The 17662-nt window shown below is 40.8% G+C and overlaps 1 protein-coding gene and 1 non-coding gene across 2 annotated transcripts in view; one reads left to right on the top strand and one right to left on the bottom strand.

Moving 5' to 3' along the window:
* The window catches only part of LOC124607311 (dolichyl-phosphate beta-glucosyltransferase), a 114060-nt gene that overhangs the window by 2474 nt on the left and 93924 nt on the right, over positions 1-17662 (top strand). The window contains exon 2 of the mRNA XM_047139608.1: positions 9820-9991. Coding sequence (XP_046995564.1) covers positions 9820-9991 — 172 coding nt within the window. The remainder of the gene's footprint in view (positions 1-9819; positions 9992-17662) is intronic.
* On the bottom strand, positions 14957-15031 carry Trnas-cga. The gene has a single exon. It is a non-coding gene; the product is annotated as a tRNA-Ser (tRNA).

Genomic DNA, 17662 nt, shown 5'->3' with positions numbered 1-17662 from the left:
TGACAGGAAGAAGATACTGTGATATGCAAATAATTAGCTTTTCAGAGCATTCACACAAGGTTGGTGCCAGTGGCAACACCTACAACGTGCTGACATGAGGAAAGTTTCCAACCGATTTCTCATACACAAACAGCAGTTGACCAGCATTGCCTGGTGCAATGTTATTGTGATGCCTGGTGTAAGGAGGAGAAATGTGTACCATCACATTTCCAACTTTGATAAAGGTCAGATTGTAGCCTATCGTGATTGCGGTTTATTGTATCGCGACATTGCTGCTCGCGTTGGTCAAGATCCAATGACTGTTAGCAGAATATGGAATCGGTGGGTTCAGGAGGGTAATACGGAACGCCGTGCTGGATCCCAACGGCCTCGTATCACTAGCAGTCGAGATGACAGGCATCTTATCCGCATGGCTGTAACGGATCGTGCAGCCACGTCTCGATCCCTGAGTCACCAGATGGGGACGTTTGCAAGACAACAACCATCTGCATGAACAGTTCGACGACGTTTGCAGCAGCATGGACTATCAGATCGGAGACCAGGGCTGCGGTTAACCTTGACGCCACATCACAGACAGTAGTGCCTGCGATGGTGTACTCAGCGATGAACCTGGGTGCACGAATGCCAAAATGTCATTTTTTCGGATGAATCCATGTTCTGTTTATAGCATCATGATGGTCGCATCCATGTTTGGCGACATCGCGGTGAATGTACATTAGAAGCGAGCATTCGACATCGCCATACTGGTGTATCACCCGGCTTGATGGTATGGGGTGCTATTGGTTACACGTCTCGCTCACCTCTTGTTCGCATTGACGGCACTTTGAACAGCGGACGTTACGTTTCAGATGTGTTATGACCCGTGCCTCTACCCTTCATTCAATCCCTGCAAAACCCTACATTTCAGCAGGATAATGCACGACCGCATGTTGCAGGTCCTGTACAGGCCTTTCTGGATACAGAAAATGTTCGACTGCTGCCCTGGCCAGCACATTCTCCAGATATCTCACCAATTGAAAACATCTGGTCAATGGTGGCCAAGCAACTGGCTCATCACAATACGCCAGTCACTACTCTTCATGAATTGTCGTATCATGTTGAAGCTGCATGGGCAGCTGTACCTGTACACGCCATCCAAGCTCTGTTTGACTCAATGCCCAGGTGTATCAAGGCCCTTATTATGGCCAGAGGTGGTTGTTCTGGGTACTGGTTTCTCAGGATCTTGTTGTTGTTGTTGTCTTCAGTCCTGAGACTGGTTTGATGAAGCTCTCCATGCTACTCTATCCTGTGCAAGCTTCTTCATCTCCCAGTCCTTTCTGCAACCTACATCCTTCTGAATCTGCTTAGTGTATTCATCTCTTGGTCTCCCTCTATGATTTTTACTCCCCACGCTGCCCTCCAATGCTAAATTAGTGATCCCTTGATGCCTCAGAACATGTCCTACCAACCGGTCTCATCTTCTTGTCAAGTTGAGCTACAAACTCCTCTTCTCCCCAATTCTATTCAATACCTCCTCATTAGTTATGTGATCCACCCATCTAATCTTCAGCATTCTTCTGTAGCACCACATTTCGAAACCTTCTATTCTCTTCTTGTCCAAACTATTTATTGTCCATGTCTCACTTCCACACAAATACTTTCAGAAACAACTTCCTGACACTTAAATCTATACTCACTGTTAACAAATTTCTCTTCTTCAGAAACGCTTTCCTTGCCATTGCCAGTCTACATTTTATATCCTCTCTGCTTCGACCATCATCAGTTATTTTGCTCCCCAAATAGCAAAACTCCTTTACTACGTTAAGTGTCTCATTTCCTAATCTAATTCCCTCAGCATCACCCGACATAGTTTGACTACATTCCATTATCCTCGTTTTGCTTTTGTTGAGGTTCATCTTATATCCTCCTTTCAAGACACTGTCCATTCCGTTCAACTGCTCTTCCAAGTCCTTTGCTGTCTCTGACAGAATTACAATGTCATCGGCGAACCTCAATGTTTTTATTTCTTCTTCATAGATTTTAATACCTACTCCAAATTTTTCTTTTGTTTCCTTTGCTGCTTGCTCAATATACAGACTGAATAGCATCGGGGAGAGGCTACAACCATGTCTCACTCCATTCCCAACTACTGCTTCCCTTTCATGCCCCTCGACTCTTATAACTGCCATCCGGTTTCTGTACAAATTGTAAATAGCCTTTCGCTCCCTGTATTTTACCCCTGCCACCTTTAGAATTTGAAAGGGAGTATTCCAGTCAACATTGTCAAAAGCTTTCTTTAAGTCTACAAATGCTAGAAATGTAGGTTTTCCTTTCCTTAATCTATTTTCTAAGATAAGTCGTAGGGTCAGTATTGCCTCACGTGTTCCAACATTTCTGTGGAATCCAAACTGATCTTTGCCAAGGTCAGCTTCTACCAGTTTTTCCATTCGCCTGTAAAGAATTCGCATTAGTATTTTGCAGCTGTGACTTATTAAACTGATAGTTCGGTAATTTTCACATCTGTCAACACCTGCTTTCTTTGGGATTGGAATTATTATATTCTTCTTGAAGTCTGAGGGTATTTCGCCTGTCTCATACATCTTGCTCACCAGATGGTGGAGTTTTGTCAGGACTGGCTCTCCCATGGCCGTCTGTAGTTCCAATGGAATGTTGTCTACTCCAGGGGCCTTGTTTCGACTCAGGTCTTTCAGTGCTCTGTCAAACTCTTCACGCAGTATCGTATCTCCCATTTCATCTTCATCTACCTCCTCTTCCATTTCGATAATTTTGTCCTCAAGAACATCGCCCTTGTATAGACCCTTTATATACTCCTTCCACCTTTCTGCCTTCCCTTCTTTGCTTAGAACTGGGTTTCCATCTGAGCTCTTGATATTCGTACAAGTGGCTCTCTTTTCTCCAAAGGTCTCTTTAATTTTCCTGTCGGCAGTATCTATCTTACCCCTAGTGAGAGAAGCCTCTACATCCTTACATTTGTCCTCTAGCCATCCCTGCTTAGCCATTTTGCACTTCCTGTCGATCTCATTTTTGAGACGTTTGTATTCCTTCATTTACTGCGTTTTTATAATTTCTCCTTTCATCAATTAAATTCAATATTTCTTTTGTTACCCAAGGATTTCTACTACCCCTCGTCTTTTTACCTACTTGATCGTCTGCTGCCTTCACTACTTCATCCCTCAGAGCTACCCATTCTTCTTCTACTGTATTTCTTTCCCCCATTCCTGTCGATTGTTCCCTTATGCTCTCCCTGAAACTCTCTACAACCTCTGGTTTACTCAGTTTATCCAGGTCCCATCTCCTTAAATTCCCACCTTTCTGCAGTTTCTTCAGTTTTAATCTACAGTTCATAACCAGTAGATTGTGGTCAGAGTCCACATCTGCCGCTGAAAATGTCGTACAATTTAAAACCTGGTTCGTAAATCTTTGTCTTACCATTATATAATCTATCTGATACCTTCTAGTATCTCCAGGATTCTTCCATGCATACAACCTTCTTTTATGATTTTTGAACCAAGTGTTAGCTATGATTAAGTTATGCTGTGTGCAAAATTCTATCAGGCGGCTTCCTCTTTCATTTCTGTCCCCCAATCCATATTCACCCACTATGTTTCCTTCTCTCCCTTTTCCTACTCTCGAATTCCAGTCACCCATGACTATTAAATTTTCGTCTCCCTTCACTACCTGAATAATTTCTTTTATCTCATCATACATTTCATCAATTTCTTCATCATCTGCAGAGCTAGTTGGCATATAAACGTGTACTACTGTAGTAGGCATGGTCTTCGTGTCTATCTTGGCCACAATAATGCGTTCACTACACTGTTTGTAGTAGCTTACTCGCACTCCTATTTTTTTATTCATTATTAAACCTACTCCTGCATTACCCCTATTTGATTTTGTATTTATAACCCTGTATTCACCTGACCAAAAGTCTTGTTCCTCCTGCCACCTAACTTCAATAATTCCCACTATATCTAACTTCAACCTATCCTTTTCCCTTTTTAAATTTTCTAACCTACCTGCCCAATTAAGGGATCTGACATTCCACACTCCGATCCGTAGAACGCCAGATTTCTTTCTCCTGATATCTCAGGATCTGTGCACCCAAATTGCGTGAAAATGTAATCACATGTCAGTTCTAGGATAATATATTTGTCCAATGAATACCCATTTATCATCTGCATTTCTTCTTGGTATAGCAATTTTAATGGCCAGTAGTGTATATGCCAAAAGAGAATTGTAAGAGCCATAGAAAATGCTGCATCAAGAAGCTCATGTAAGCCCTTATTCAAGAACCTACATATCCTTCCACTACAATGTCTGTACATTTTACAAGTAATAATATTTGTAAGGAAAATCTTAGAAAATAGCAACAATCTTGAGTCAACTAACCAGAGTATCCGCCTGTATAACACTAGGAGAAAGCAGGATGTAAATGTTCAACATGCACACACAAAACTAAAACAGAATGGACCACTACAAACAGGAAACAGTCTATACAGTAAGCTATAAGTTCGTTTTGGTTACATTTGGCTGTTTAGGCGTAATTTTTGACAAATTTAAATGCATGTGGTAATAGTTTACTTACATATTCGTTTCCAAAGCATATTTAGTGTCCTTCTGCATCTGTATTTAATATATTATCATTATAACTTAGTAAATCTCTTAGGCTAACTAATTTCCAAACTACCATGGATACTAAGTGTGTGAGCTGCAGTAGGAAAGTTAGTTCAGGGGTTTTGTGCAGCTGTTGTAACAGGTGGTTTCATTGGGGAAATTGTAGCGGCATGGGAATTGGGGAAGCAAACGAGACTCTTCCATTCTTTTGCAGGGTTTGCTCGAGAGATAGGATTATAGCTGAACAGGAGGAGAAAATTAGAGCCCTTCAGGCTGATTTGGATAGAGCAAGGGAGGAACTGAAGAGGTTAAGGGGGGAGGAGAGTAAACAGCAGTGGGAAGTGGTAGCTGGGAGCAGGGGCTACAGAAAGAGGACAGTGTCTGACAGTTTCCCAATTGGCACAACCAATAGATTTGCCTTGCTACCACAGTTAAGTAAGGAAGAGGCTCCAGTAGAAGTAGATGTATCTCACTAGGAAACCAACTGTTAAAAAAAAATAGGAAGTAAGAGGAAAGTTCTGTTGCTAGGTAGCAGCCATGGAAGAGGTGTGGGCCAGATTTTGCAGGAAAAATTAGGTGACAGGTATCAGGTCACAAACTTTTTCAAGGCAAGTGCATGTCTTAGGCAGAGGATATAGGTTCCTTGTGCAAGGGTTTCTCAAAGCAGGATCATGTGATGGTAGTGGGTGGAGTGGGAAACAGTATTGGTAGGGATCAGGGCTACAGAATTGACTGTGAGCTGGTGAAAAAAACCACCCATACCAGTGTTGGGCCTGTGCCTGCTTTCGTACGGCATGATTAGCCCCAGTTGAACCGCTCTGTCAGGAGGGTAAATATGGAGTTGGATCAGTTGCCTAGGGCGGCCACTTTATCAGACATTGGATTGGTTTCTGTCGAGGCTATTGATTGGGGGGATTTCACAAGGCGTGGCCTACACCTCGATTGGAAAGGGAAGGGTAAACTGGCAGGTTTGTTAGCGAAATCCATAAGGGGTGACACAGTGTCCCATGAGAAGTTCAGGCAGGCAGGTGCTAAAGAGGTCCAAAAGTCACATGATTCTCACAACAGTAAAGTAAATAATAATGGTATCATATTTATCAAAATATTGGTGGATTAAAGAAAAAAGTAGATTCTCACAAAAGTAAAGTAAAAAATAATGTTACCATTTTTCACCAAAATATTGCAAGATTGAAGAATAAAGTAGATGAGCTCCTGGTTTGTTTAGATGACATTGAATCTGATAATGTAATAGATATACTATGCCTGTCTTGAGTATCACATTGTGTCTGATACGGAAAAGGTAAATATCAGCGATTATAAACTAGCTGCACATATGAGTAGAGATAATAAGGTGAGAGGAGGAGTTGCCATATATGTCAAAAGTTATCACTGTGTAAAAAGCTTAGATACAAAAAAGTTTTGTCTAGAGCAACATATAGAAGCATGTGCCTGTCAACTTAAACTGAAGGAGGGCTCTTTTATAATTGTAACAGTATATAGGTCACCTTCAGAAAACTTTCATTTATTCCTGGAAAACTTGGATGCCTTGTTGTGCTATCTGTCAGATAGGGGAAAGCAAATTATTATTTGTGGGGACTTCAATGTTGATTCACTGAAAGAGTGTAATAGGAAGAATGACCTGAAAGTCGTGCTCGGTTCTTTCAATTTGACATCTGTCATTAATTTCCCTACTCGGGTAGTAAGGGACAGCAGCACATTGATAGATAACACTTTTATAGATCAAGATAAGTTTAAAAACATAAATTCTTGTCCTGTTGAGAATGGCCTTTCTGATCATGATGCTCAGCTAGTTACAGTATATGACATAGCTCCATTCAGTAATTCAAAACTACCCTCCAAAGTAGTGTGTTCAATTAATGACTCAACAATTAGAAATTTCAGAGAAAATCTTCAGCAGTTAGACTGGGATGAGGTGTACAAGGAATCCGATGCTAATTTAAAATATAACTTATTTCATGATACACTTGTAAGAGAATTTGAAAACTGTTTCCCCAAGAAAGTAGTTAAATCTAATTATAAGAGACCATGCAAAAATCTTGGCTTACTAAAGGAATAAAAGTATCTTGTAACCACAAAAGGGAACTTTATCTAACAACAAGAAAGAGTAATGACCCAGAAACTGCCAAATATTATAAAAACTATGGTGCTACATTAAGAAAGGTTATTAAAAAGTCCAGAAGCATGTGCATCATGTCAGATCAATACCTCTGATAACAAAATCAAAACAATTTGGAATATTATTACAAGGGAGACAGGGCAACCAAGAGTACAGGATGACGGCATCACCATCAAAGCGAATGGAAACTTGTTAAATAACAAGCCGGAAGTCGAAAACATTTTGAATAATCATTTTTTAAATGTTGTAGAGAAAATAGGATCTAAATGTTCATTAGAAGAAGCAAGGCAGTTAATGGAAGAGGCCTTAGCCACACCATTTGATACAATTGAAATTCCACCCACCTCTCCTTCTGAAATTAGGAAGATAATAAACTCTCTTAAGAATAAAAGCTCACATGGAATTGATGGCATTTCCAGGGGGATAATAAAAGCTTGTTCCCAAGAAATAAGTAGGATTCTTAGCCACATATGTAATAGCTCTCTGAAGCAGGGTATTTTCCCAGACAGACTGAAGTATGCCATTGTTAAACCACTGCATAAAAAAGGGGATACGTCTGGTGTCAACTACTACCGCCCAATCTCTCTTCTGACTGCCTTATCCAAAATTCTTGAAAAAGTAATGTATTGTAGAGTAGCTTCACACCTTTGTAAAAATAAAGTCTTAACAAAATGTCAGTTTGGTTTCCGAAGGGGTTTTTCAATGGAAAATGCTATATATACTTTCACTAATGAAATATTAAATGCTCTGAGTAACCGGAAGTCACCCATTGGGATTTTTTGTGATCTATCAAAGGCTTTTGATTGTGTAAATCATGGAATACTTCTAGATAAGCTCAAGTACTGTGGTATGAATAGGACAGTGCTAAAATGGTTTAAATCATACCTAACTGGAAGAGTGCAGAAAGTTGAAATAAGCAGTTCACATAATATGCCAAAAAGTGGTGATTTCTCAAACTGGGGAACAATTAAGAATGGGGTGCCGCAAGGTTTGGTCTTGGGTCCTCTGCTGTTCTTAATGTATATTAATGACTTGCCATTCTATATTCATGAAGATGCAAAGCTGGTACTTTTAGCCAATGATACAAGTATAGCTATCACACCCAACGGACAAGAATTAACTGGTGAAATTGTAAACGATGTTTTTCAGAAAATCATTAAGTGGTTCTTTGCAAATGGGCTCTCATTAAACTTTGACAAAACATGGTAAATACAGTTCCACACAGTAAATGGAATGACACCATTATAAATATAGACTTCGATCAGAAATCGGTAGCTAAGGTAGAATATTCAAAATATCTAGGCGTATGCATTGATGAGGGGTTGAACTGGAAAAAACACACTGAGGATCTGCTGAAACGTTTGAGTTCAGCTACTTATGCTATTAGGGTCATGGCAAATTTTGGCAATATACATCTGAGTAAATTAGCTTACCACACCTACTTTCATTCTCTGCTTCCGTATGGCATCATATTCTGGGGTAACTCATCACTGAGTAAAAGAGTGTTCCTTGCACAAAAGCGTGTAATCAGAATAATTGCTGGAGCTCATCCAAGATTATCCTGCAGACACTTGTTGAAAGAGCTAGAGATCTTCACTGTAGCCTTACAATACATATATTCACTTATGAAATTTGTTATTAACAATCCGAACAAATTCAAAAGTAATAGCAGTGTACATGGCTACAACACTAGGAGAAAGGATGATCTTAACTACTCAAGGTTAAATCTAACTTTGGCTCAGAAGGGGGTAAATTATGCTGCCACAAAAGTCTTTGGTCACTTACCTAATAGCATCAAAAGTCTGACAGATAGCCATATAGCATTTAAACGGAAATTAAAAGAATTTCTTAATGGCAACTACTTCTACTCATCAGATGAATTTTTGGATATAGTAAGTGGGTAATTTCATATTGAGTGTCATGTAATATTTTGTGTAATGTAATATCTTGTATAGACACCTTTTATTAACCTGACACATTCCACATCATTACGAAGTGTCGTATTTATGATCTATGGAACAAGTACTAATGTAATCTGAGCTACACGCAAACATTAAAACAACGAAAGACACTTCAAAATTTGAAACTGCTGTCCATAAATATTTATTGCAAAAATGTTATAGTATAGATGAATATCTTGAAACATAAAAATTTATTGCCAAATATAAAAAAAAAAAGAAAAAAAAGACATTGAATTACTTGGGTTAAATATAATGTATGGAAGCTGAACCTTCAATTGTGATAGTATTAAGACTAAATCAATGTAATTATTCTTGTATGATTTAAAAACATGCATTGTAAATCACGATGACTTGTCCAATATTATATTGTATACCTTGTACAACAAATGATCAAAAGGACCAATAAAAAGTAATGTAATGTGATGTAATACTGTAGCATTCAGTATTACTGTAATTTTTTTATTCTCAGCTTAATTAGGAACTTTTTATAATTTGGAATAACTACAACGTATGATTTTATTGTTTCATACTTCAGTTTCACTGTAGTAAATGCTGAAGTCAATAATTATAACTATATTTTATTCCCATTCTCATATTATATTGCAATTTGTAATTAATATATTTAGTTACTGTTCACGTGAATGGCTACAATACCTCAATTTTTAATTTTTGTTTTACTTGTTAAATATGACTCGTTCTATATCCACGGAATTATTTTACCTACTGGATCAACAGGCCATGAATAAAAAAATATCCCCGTATATGGACTGTCAACCTTCCCAGAAGTAGCGGTTGTCTCTATAATTATGGATTACAATCTTTAACACAATCATTTCTGAATCTGGGAATCATCAAGTTATATTTAGTTTGGTTATTATATTAGTAAGTGATGAAGAGAAAAATAACTAAATAATTTACTCAACTGTTCTCATATATGTTGTGATAAACCTGGTAGCTATTCTGTGCTTGTCTGTTGTCTCAGCTGATCAAAGTATTAAACAGCACCAAAATGCTTTAACTGTTCCCATGAATAAATTTATTCCTGCAAATAATCATTAAATAATCCTGTACATATTGGAGCTCTGCAGATATTTTTGTGTGTTCTAGCTCTCTGTGATACTAAAAGTGGTATCCTTTCCTTACCCCATCATTGATCGGTCTTCAGAAGAGAAGACTTTTTGTGATGAAAATTCGGTACAGCAGAATTTTCCTGATCTTGAAGATACATGGAATATTCATCTTAGTGTTGTAGTGCCAGCCTACAATGAAGAAACGCGACGTAAGTATTGTAAACTAATTGTCTGTTTGATCAGGTGTAGCTACAATAGCCTAGGAATTGTAAAATGCATTTCAGGTTACTGACCTCTACATATTTTCTGGAAACTTTATGATCTCTTAAATTAAAGTGTGTTTAATTTTTTAAAATGTATTCTACATCCATGAGGATCATTTCACTTTGGATTTATGGAAAGAACATTAGCATATTTTTGTTGGCGTATATGACTCATTCTACGTCATTAAGTATCTGCTTAGTATGGACGTCTACAACAAAAAGTATATCTCATCCAGCTGTTGGAAACATTTACATTCTGCAATGATACAAGAACCATTACTGCAATTGTGATTTGATTACAATGTAAACCAATATTATGGCAACTGAACTACGAAGCATATGGCAACAGATGACGACAGCATTGCTATACTGTGTTGTGGCCGGAGCAAAATATAGTTACTCACATTTCTCTCAAAAGAAGGAAGAAAGAGACAAGATATGTTGTGCATATTACCCTTGAAGTGCTTTCATGATGCAGTACTGTCCTTCCAGCAACGTGCTTTGCTAATCATCACCCATTTGACATACACTGCTGTATAAATGCCCCTTATGCACTTTTCTGTGCTGTATACCCTTCAGCTATATGCAACTATGATGCTCTTGTTTATTTTCTATGGTGTATTTACCATTCAGTCACCTGGTTACATATCGTCTGTATGCTCATTTTATTTACGTAGCAGTGTCAGGAGGCTGTGGTGTGGAGGCAGGTGGGAGGGGGGGGGGGGGGGGGGGGGTGGGAAAGGAGAGGAGGAGAGAAGGGAAGGGAAAAAGACCTGTAGGTGCATTGCCAGAGAGTGGTACACAATGAGGGTGAGGGCATGTGCATTTCAATTGGTTCTCTTGATTTGACTGTTTACCATCACTTGATGAATAGTCTTTGCATTAAAAGTCCATCTCTCACAGCTCTAAGTGAAAAATAGTAATAAATACTGTCTGTTTATTCTGAACTTCCTGTTTCAGATAAGTCAAAATCTTAAAGTTTATAAGTTCTGTTTAGCTTTTCAAGGGCAAAACAGCCTTGTTAGTGTTCTATTTATTTTGCTGACCTTTCAGACACTTTCTTCTGCTGCAATGCATGCAAAAGCTCATTAACCATTTAGACATTTGTGTTTCATTTTTTCAAACACAGCACATAAGGTGCATTTTTACACTCATGCTCATAAATTAAGGATAATGCTGATACATGGTGAAACAACACTCTGGTGGGCAGTTTGCGGGTTTAAATCACCTTGGGGTACGACCATGCAGTGCATTTGACTTGCGGTCGTCGCATGGTGGCGCTGGCAGCAGTCCACATATGCCGAGATGTGACATTTTCAGATGTGATAATGGTGACTGTGTGTTGAAAATGGCTCAAAGAAAGCATGTTGATGACGTTATGAGGGGTAGAATAGTAGGGCGACTGGAGGCTGGTCAAACACAGCAGGTCGTAGCACAGGCCCTCCGTGTGCCACAAATTGTGATCTCAAGATTATGTCAACAATTCCAGCAGACAGGAAATGTGTCCAGGTGCTACAGTACGGGACGTCCACAGTGTACAACACCACATGAAAACAGATATCTCACCATCAGTGCCCGCAGACGGCCACGGAGTACTGCAGGTAGCCTTGCTTGGGACCTTACCACAGCCACTAGAACAGTTGTCTCCAGACACACAGTCTACAGATGACTGAACACACATGGTTTATTCGCCCGGAGACCTGCAAGGTGCTTTCCACTGATCCCTGGTCACAGGAGAGTCCGTAAAGCCTGGTGTCAAGAACACAGTACGTGGTCATTGGAACAGTGGTCTCAGGTTGTGTTCACAGATGAGTCCAGGTATAGTCTGAACAGTGATTCTCACCGGGTTTTCATCTGGTGTGAACCAGGAATCAGATTTCAACCCTTTAATGTCCTTGAAAGGAACCTGTATGGAGGTCGTGGTTTGATAGTGTGGGGTGGGATTATGATTGGTGCACGTACACCCCTGCATGCCTTTGACAGGAGAACTGTAACAGATCAGGTGTATCAAGACTCATTTTGCACCAGTATGTCTGCCTTTTTAGGGGTGCAGTGGGTCTCACCTTCCTCCTGATGGATGATAATGCATGGCCCCACCGAAGTGCCGTCACGGATGAGTACCTTGAAACAGAAGCTATCAGGTGAATGGAGTGACCTGCCTGTTCTCAAGACCTAAACCCCATCGAGCACGTCTGGGATGCTCTCGGTCAACGTATCGCTGCTTGTCTTCAAACCCCTACGACACTTCAGGAGTTCCGACAGGCACTGGTGCAAGAATGGGAGGCTTACCCCAGCAGCTGCTTGACCACCTGATCCAGAGTATGCCAACTCATTGTGTGGCCTGTGTACATGTGCATGGTGACCATATCTCATATTGATGTCGGGGTACATGCGCAGGAAACAGTGGCGTTTTGTAGCATGTGTTTCAGGATGGTTTTCCCAACTTATCACCAATATCATGGCCTTACAGATCTGTGTCGTGTGTGTTCCCTAAGTGCCTATGCTATTAGTGTCAGTTTTGTGTAGTGCCACATTGTGTGGCACCACATTCTGCAATTATCCTTAATTTATGAGCATGAGTGTAGTTAATTAGTTAGTTGTTCCATAAATTGTATTTGTGATGAACTTCATGATGTGGAACATGTGAGCTGAACAAAAATAGTGCATGTGTGCACGCCCCCACCCCCTCCCTCCCACACTCACACACACTGGAAAATGAAAATAATCAAACAGTGGAATGTTCAGATTGGAAAATCAACAGCATTATGAAAAGGATAGACTGCTACTCACTATAAAGATGACAACTTGAGTTTCAGACATGCACAACCAAAAGACTGTTACGCATTGAGCTTTTGCCCAAAGCCTTCCTCAGAAAAGATAGCACGCATTCACATGAGCAAGCATAATTCATGCTCACACGACTGCTATTTCAAGCAGCTGTGGCCAGAATGCAGCTGTTGAAGTCAACAAAAGCATCAATCTGGAGTAGGACGGGTAATGTGCTTGGGTACCAGAGTGTGGTTGGGGGAAGAGAAGAGCACTGTCTGGCAGAATATGCAGGGACTAGATGATGGCAGGACAAGGCTGTCAGTGCAGCAACAGGAGGCTATGGGGGAGGACCATAGGGGGGGGGGGCTGAAAAGGGGAAAAGGTCAGTGGGTACATTGGCAGAAGTGAAACACAATGAAGGTAAGTGTACATCAATTGGGAGGAGGTGGTATGACACAGGGGGTGGAAACTGTTGGGTGGAGAGTGTGGGGACAGTAGGTTACTGTAGGTTGAGGCCACAGTGGTTTCGGGAGTGGAAAATATTTTGTAAGGAATACTGCTACTTGCACTGCAAGTCAGAAAATTTGGTGGTGGAGGGGAGAACCCGGGTGGCCTGGGTTGTGAAGCATTCATTGAAATAAAGTTGCATGTTGTGTGACAGGGTAGGCCAATTTGCTCTTGGCCACAATTTGACTGTGTCCATGCATCTTGGGGGACAGCTGGTTGGTAGTCGTACGTATGTAAAAAACTGTGTAATGATTGCAGCAGAACTTTTATACGACATGGCTGCTTTCATAGCCTCTGATGGGATAGAGTAAGCCCATGAGAGGACTGGAATAGGAAGTGCTGGATGGGTTGGCTGGGCAGGTCTTGCACTTGCACTTTTCTCAAGGATGTGATGCCTATGGCAAGTGGTTGGGATTGGGAGTGGCACAGGAATGGACTAAGGTGTTATGGAAGTTGGAGAAGGGGGGAGGGGAGGGTGACGGAACACCACAGGAGGGGTGGGAAGGATCTTGGGCTGGATGTCCCTCATTTCAGGGCATAAGGTAATCAAATCCCTGTTGCAGAATGTGGTTCAGCTGTTCTAGCCACGAATGGTGCTGTGTAACATAAGGGGCACACCTTTGTGGCAGGTTTGTGGGAGGTGACATGGCATGGGAAATCTGTTTGTGGACTAACTTTGGGGGATAGTGCCTGTGTATGATTGCCCTTCCTCCTGCTGAAAGGTTGGTGTTCTTAGTAAGGGACCAGGGGAAGGATGCGGAGTCACAGTTGGTGATAATTAATTTCTGGAAGGTGACCAAGGGGTGGTTAAGTGGGCAGATTGGGGTTTCTGTTAATCACGTTTCCTCCCTCATCCTCTTGTATTTTCAAGTTTTATTTTCCATACCTACAAGTACCACAAAACTTGTGAATCTTGACCTAACCAATGCCCCTTTCTCCTCATTCTCTTTCCATACCAGTCAGGTTAAAAAGCTCAATAGTTAAACCACTTCATAAGATAGATGACAAGACAGACTTAAACAATTATCATCCTGTTTCCTTACTGACACCTTTTTCGAAAATATTCAAGACAATAATTTACTCAAGAGTAGCCGCACTCTTAAGTGGAAACAGTTTACTTTGCATATCACTGTTTGGCTTCCAGAAGGATTGCTTGACTGAGAATGCTATTTATACATTCACTGATCAAACAGTACAAGCCTTAAATAGTAATGTATCTCCAGTTTGCAGTTTTTGTTATCTTTCCAAGGTGTTTGATTTTGTAGGTCATTTAGTCTCTTAGAAAGACTCAGGTTTGTATGGAATTGATGGCTTTTTGCACAGTTAGTTTGAATCATACTTAACAAATAGAATGTAAAAGATCGTTTAAAAAATCAGACAATGTTGCAAAGGTGGATGGTTTTGTGTGCGTGTGGGGGGGGGGGGGGGTGTAAAATCACAAAGAGAGTCCCACAGGGTTCAATTTTGGGGCAACTCCTATTCCTCATATATGTGAATTCAACTAGCAAAATAGGTACTTTTTGATGATGATATTAGTGTTACAATATTTCCCATGAAAGAGAAAGCAACAGAAAAGTTGGTAAATGAAATTTTCAAAGAATTGTTAAATGAAACTTCCTGGCAGATTAAAACTGTGTGCCCGACCGAGACTCGAACTCGGGACCTTTGCCTTTCGCGGGCAAGTGCTCTACCAACTGAGCTACCGGAGCACGACTCTCGCCCGGTACTCACAGCTTTACTTCTGCCAGTACCTCTTCTCCTACCTTCCAAACTTTACAGAAGCTCTCCTGCGAAACTTGCAGGACTAGCACTCCTGAAAGAAAGGATATTACGGAGACATGGCTTAGCCACAGCCTGGGGGTGTTTCCAGAATGAGATTTTCACTCTGCAGCGGAGTGCAGCGGTCCGGCACACAGTTTCAATCTACCAGGAAGTTTCATATCAGCGCACACTCCACTGCAGAGTGAAAATGAGGAGGAATCAGCAAATAAGGTAGAATGCTTCAAATTTGTGCAGGTGCATATTGATGAAAACTTGAACTGGTGGCTGCATATTACTGAGCTTCTCAGACATTTAAGTTCAGCTACTTTTGCTCTTTACATAATTGCTAATCTTGGAAACAAATGAATGAACATCAGGACATATTTTGCATATTTCCACTCAATCATCCCCTACAGAATAAGTTTCTGGGGTAACCCATCTCTTAGAAAGAAAGTATTTATTGCAAAAGAAGCAAGCACTAAGAATACTATGTGCTGTTCACCCACAAATGTCATGTAGGCACTTCTTCAAGGAGCTGGGCATTTTAACTGTGCTGTCACAATACACATATTCTCTAATGAAATTCATCATAAATAATCCATCACAGATTGAGAAGAACAGTGATGTCCATATCTACAATCCTAGAGGGAAAAATGATGTTTATTACCCATTATTAAATCTGTCAGTGGCTCAGAAAGGAGTTCAGTAACCAACAACAAAAATTGTTGGACATCTGCCCAATGACATGAAATGTCCAACAGGTAACAAGCAGGTTTTAAATCTAATTTGAAATCATTTCTCCGGGATAGATCCTTCTGTTCCAGTGACAGCTGTCTGTATAAGTGTAGTTGCATGGGAAACTGCATTTATATGTTTCTCAGCTCTACGTTTTTCGTACTTGTATGTTGTATACTGTATACTTTTTCAGTTTTGCGTGCAAAATTACCCCACTTTCATGTTTTCCATTTATACATATTCGCACTTTTATGCTATTATTTTTACTCCTCCACAGTCGTTTTTGTCGTGTGTATACATTGTAAAGACCAAGAAATTGTCTTGAAACGTTTTGTATATGATGTGACCAGTGATTGTTGGTTTGCTGTCTGCATGCAAAGTCAAGTTATTATTGCGGGCTTTAGCTATGGTACACATTGTAACGCTGTTGCTGTTGACCTTGTGGCAATCGGTTTCAGATCATATAACTTGGCGGAACATTGCTCCCAATAGGGGCTTCCCACATTGCCACTTGGGGGTGCTGTTGACCGGCCAAGCAGTGGGTAGCCACTTATGAACAGTTGGCACAAGACGTCAATGAAAACAGCATCAGTAGTGGCAGCATAAAAGTTGCTCACAGCTACAGCTTCACCTTTGTGAATGGCAGCATGATGCACCATGGCGTGTGAATACATGAGTGCTGCAGAGTAGTGCTTCTTGATGGCATCGTGTAATGGGCCGCTAAGGTCGGGGAAGTTCTAGTGAACCTCAAGTGAACATCCCAAAGTGTCTCAAAGTCCCATGGTCTATCTCAACTACCATACTGGCCAATCAATCGCAAGATGTAATGCTTTGAAAGCTGGGCCAAGTGGTGAGAAACGCTCACGTATCTGGGGTGGAGGTGGTGGTGGTGGCGGTTAGTGTTTAACGTCCCGTCGACAACGAGGTCATTAGAGACGGAGCGCAAGCTCGGGTTAGGGAAGGATTGGGAAGGAAATCGGCCGTGCCCTTTCAAAGGAACCATCTCGGCATTCGCCTGAAACGATTTAGGGAAATCACGGAAAACCTAAAGCAGGATGGCCGGAGACGGGATTGAACCGTCATCCTCCCGAATGCGAGTCCAGTGTGCTAACCACTGCGCCACTTCGCTCGGTCTGGGGTGGAAAGTTTGCAGATGTGGAAAAATGCCTACAGATTTGGTTTCAGCAACAGTGTGCAGGTAATGTACCTAGTTCATGTGCAATACTGGAAGAAAAGGCTTTAGAATTCGAAAAAAAAAAAAAAAAACTTATATGTTGAAAACTTTTGTGCTTCTTCTGGTTAGTCACACCGATTCAACATAAGATGTGACATTACTGGCCGCGTTGTTTATAGGGAGGTCAACAGTGTGGATAATGTCACCATACAATATTGGAAAGAGCATAATCTCCCAACTATAATCGCAAAATGCAGTCCGAAACACATTTGAAACACAGGCGAAATAGGACTTTTTAAAACTTGTTCCAGACAAAACCTTTGCATTTAAGGTTGATCACTGCTTTGGGGGAAAGAGAAGCAAGCAGAGAGTGACAATGCTCCTTACCATAAACACAGATGCTCTGATAAGAAGGATGGATGACTGGAAACCTCAGTAAGCTTAATGCCCGCATGTGTCATGAGACGAAAATATGTTTGGTTCATTCTCTGGTGCTACAGTTCAGCAGCATAGAACTGGCATTTTTTCCAGCAAACTGCATGAGCCATTTTCAAACTCTGGATTGGGGCATCATTGCTGCCACAAAAGCAAAGTACAGGAAAATGCTGGTTCAATGTGTCATCACACATCTCGACAATAGGAAGGGTGATCCTCAGCTGGACGTGTTGCAG

Source organism: Schistocerca americana, chromosome 3, assembly GCF_021461395.2.
Source record: "Schistocerca americana isolate TAMUIC-IGC-003095 chromosome 3, iqSchAmer2.1, whole genome shotgun sequence".
NCBI classification, from domain to species: domain Eukaryota; kingdom Metazoa; phylum Arthropoda; class Insecta; order Orthoptera; family Acrididae; genus Schistocerca; species Schistocerca americana.
The sequence above is the reverse complement of the archived record's forward strand: the minus strand, read 5'-3'. Positions and strand labels throughout refer to the sequence as shown.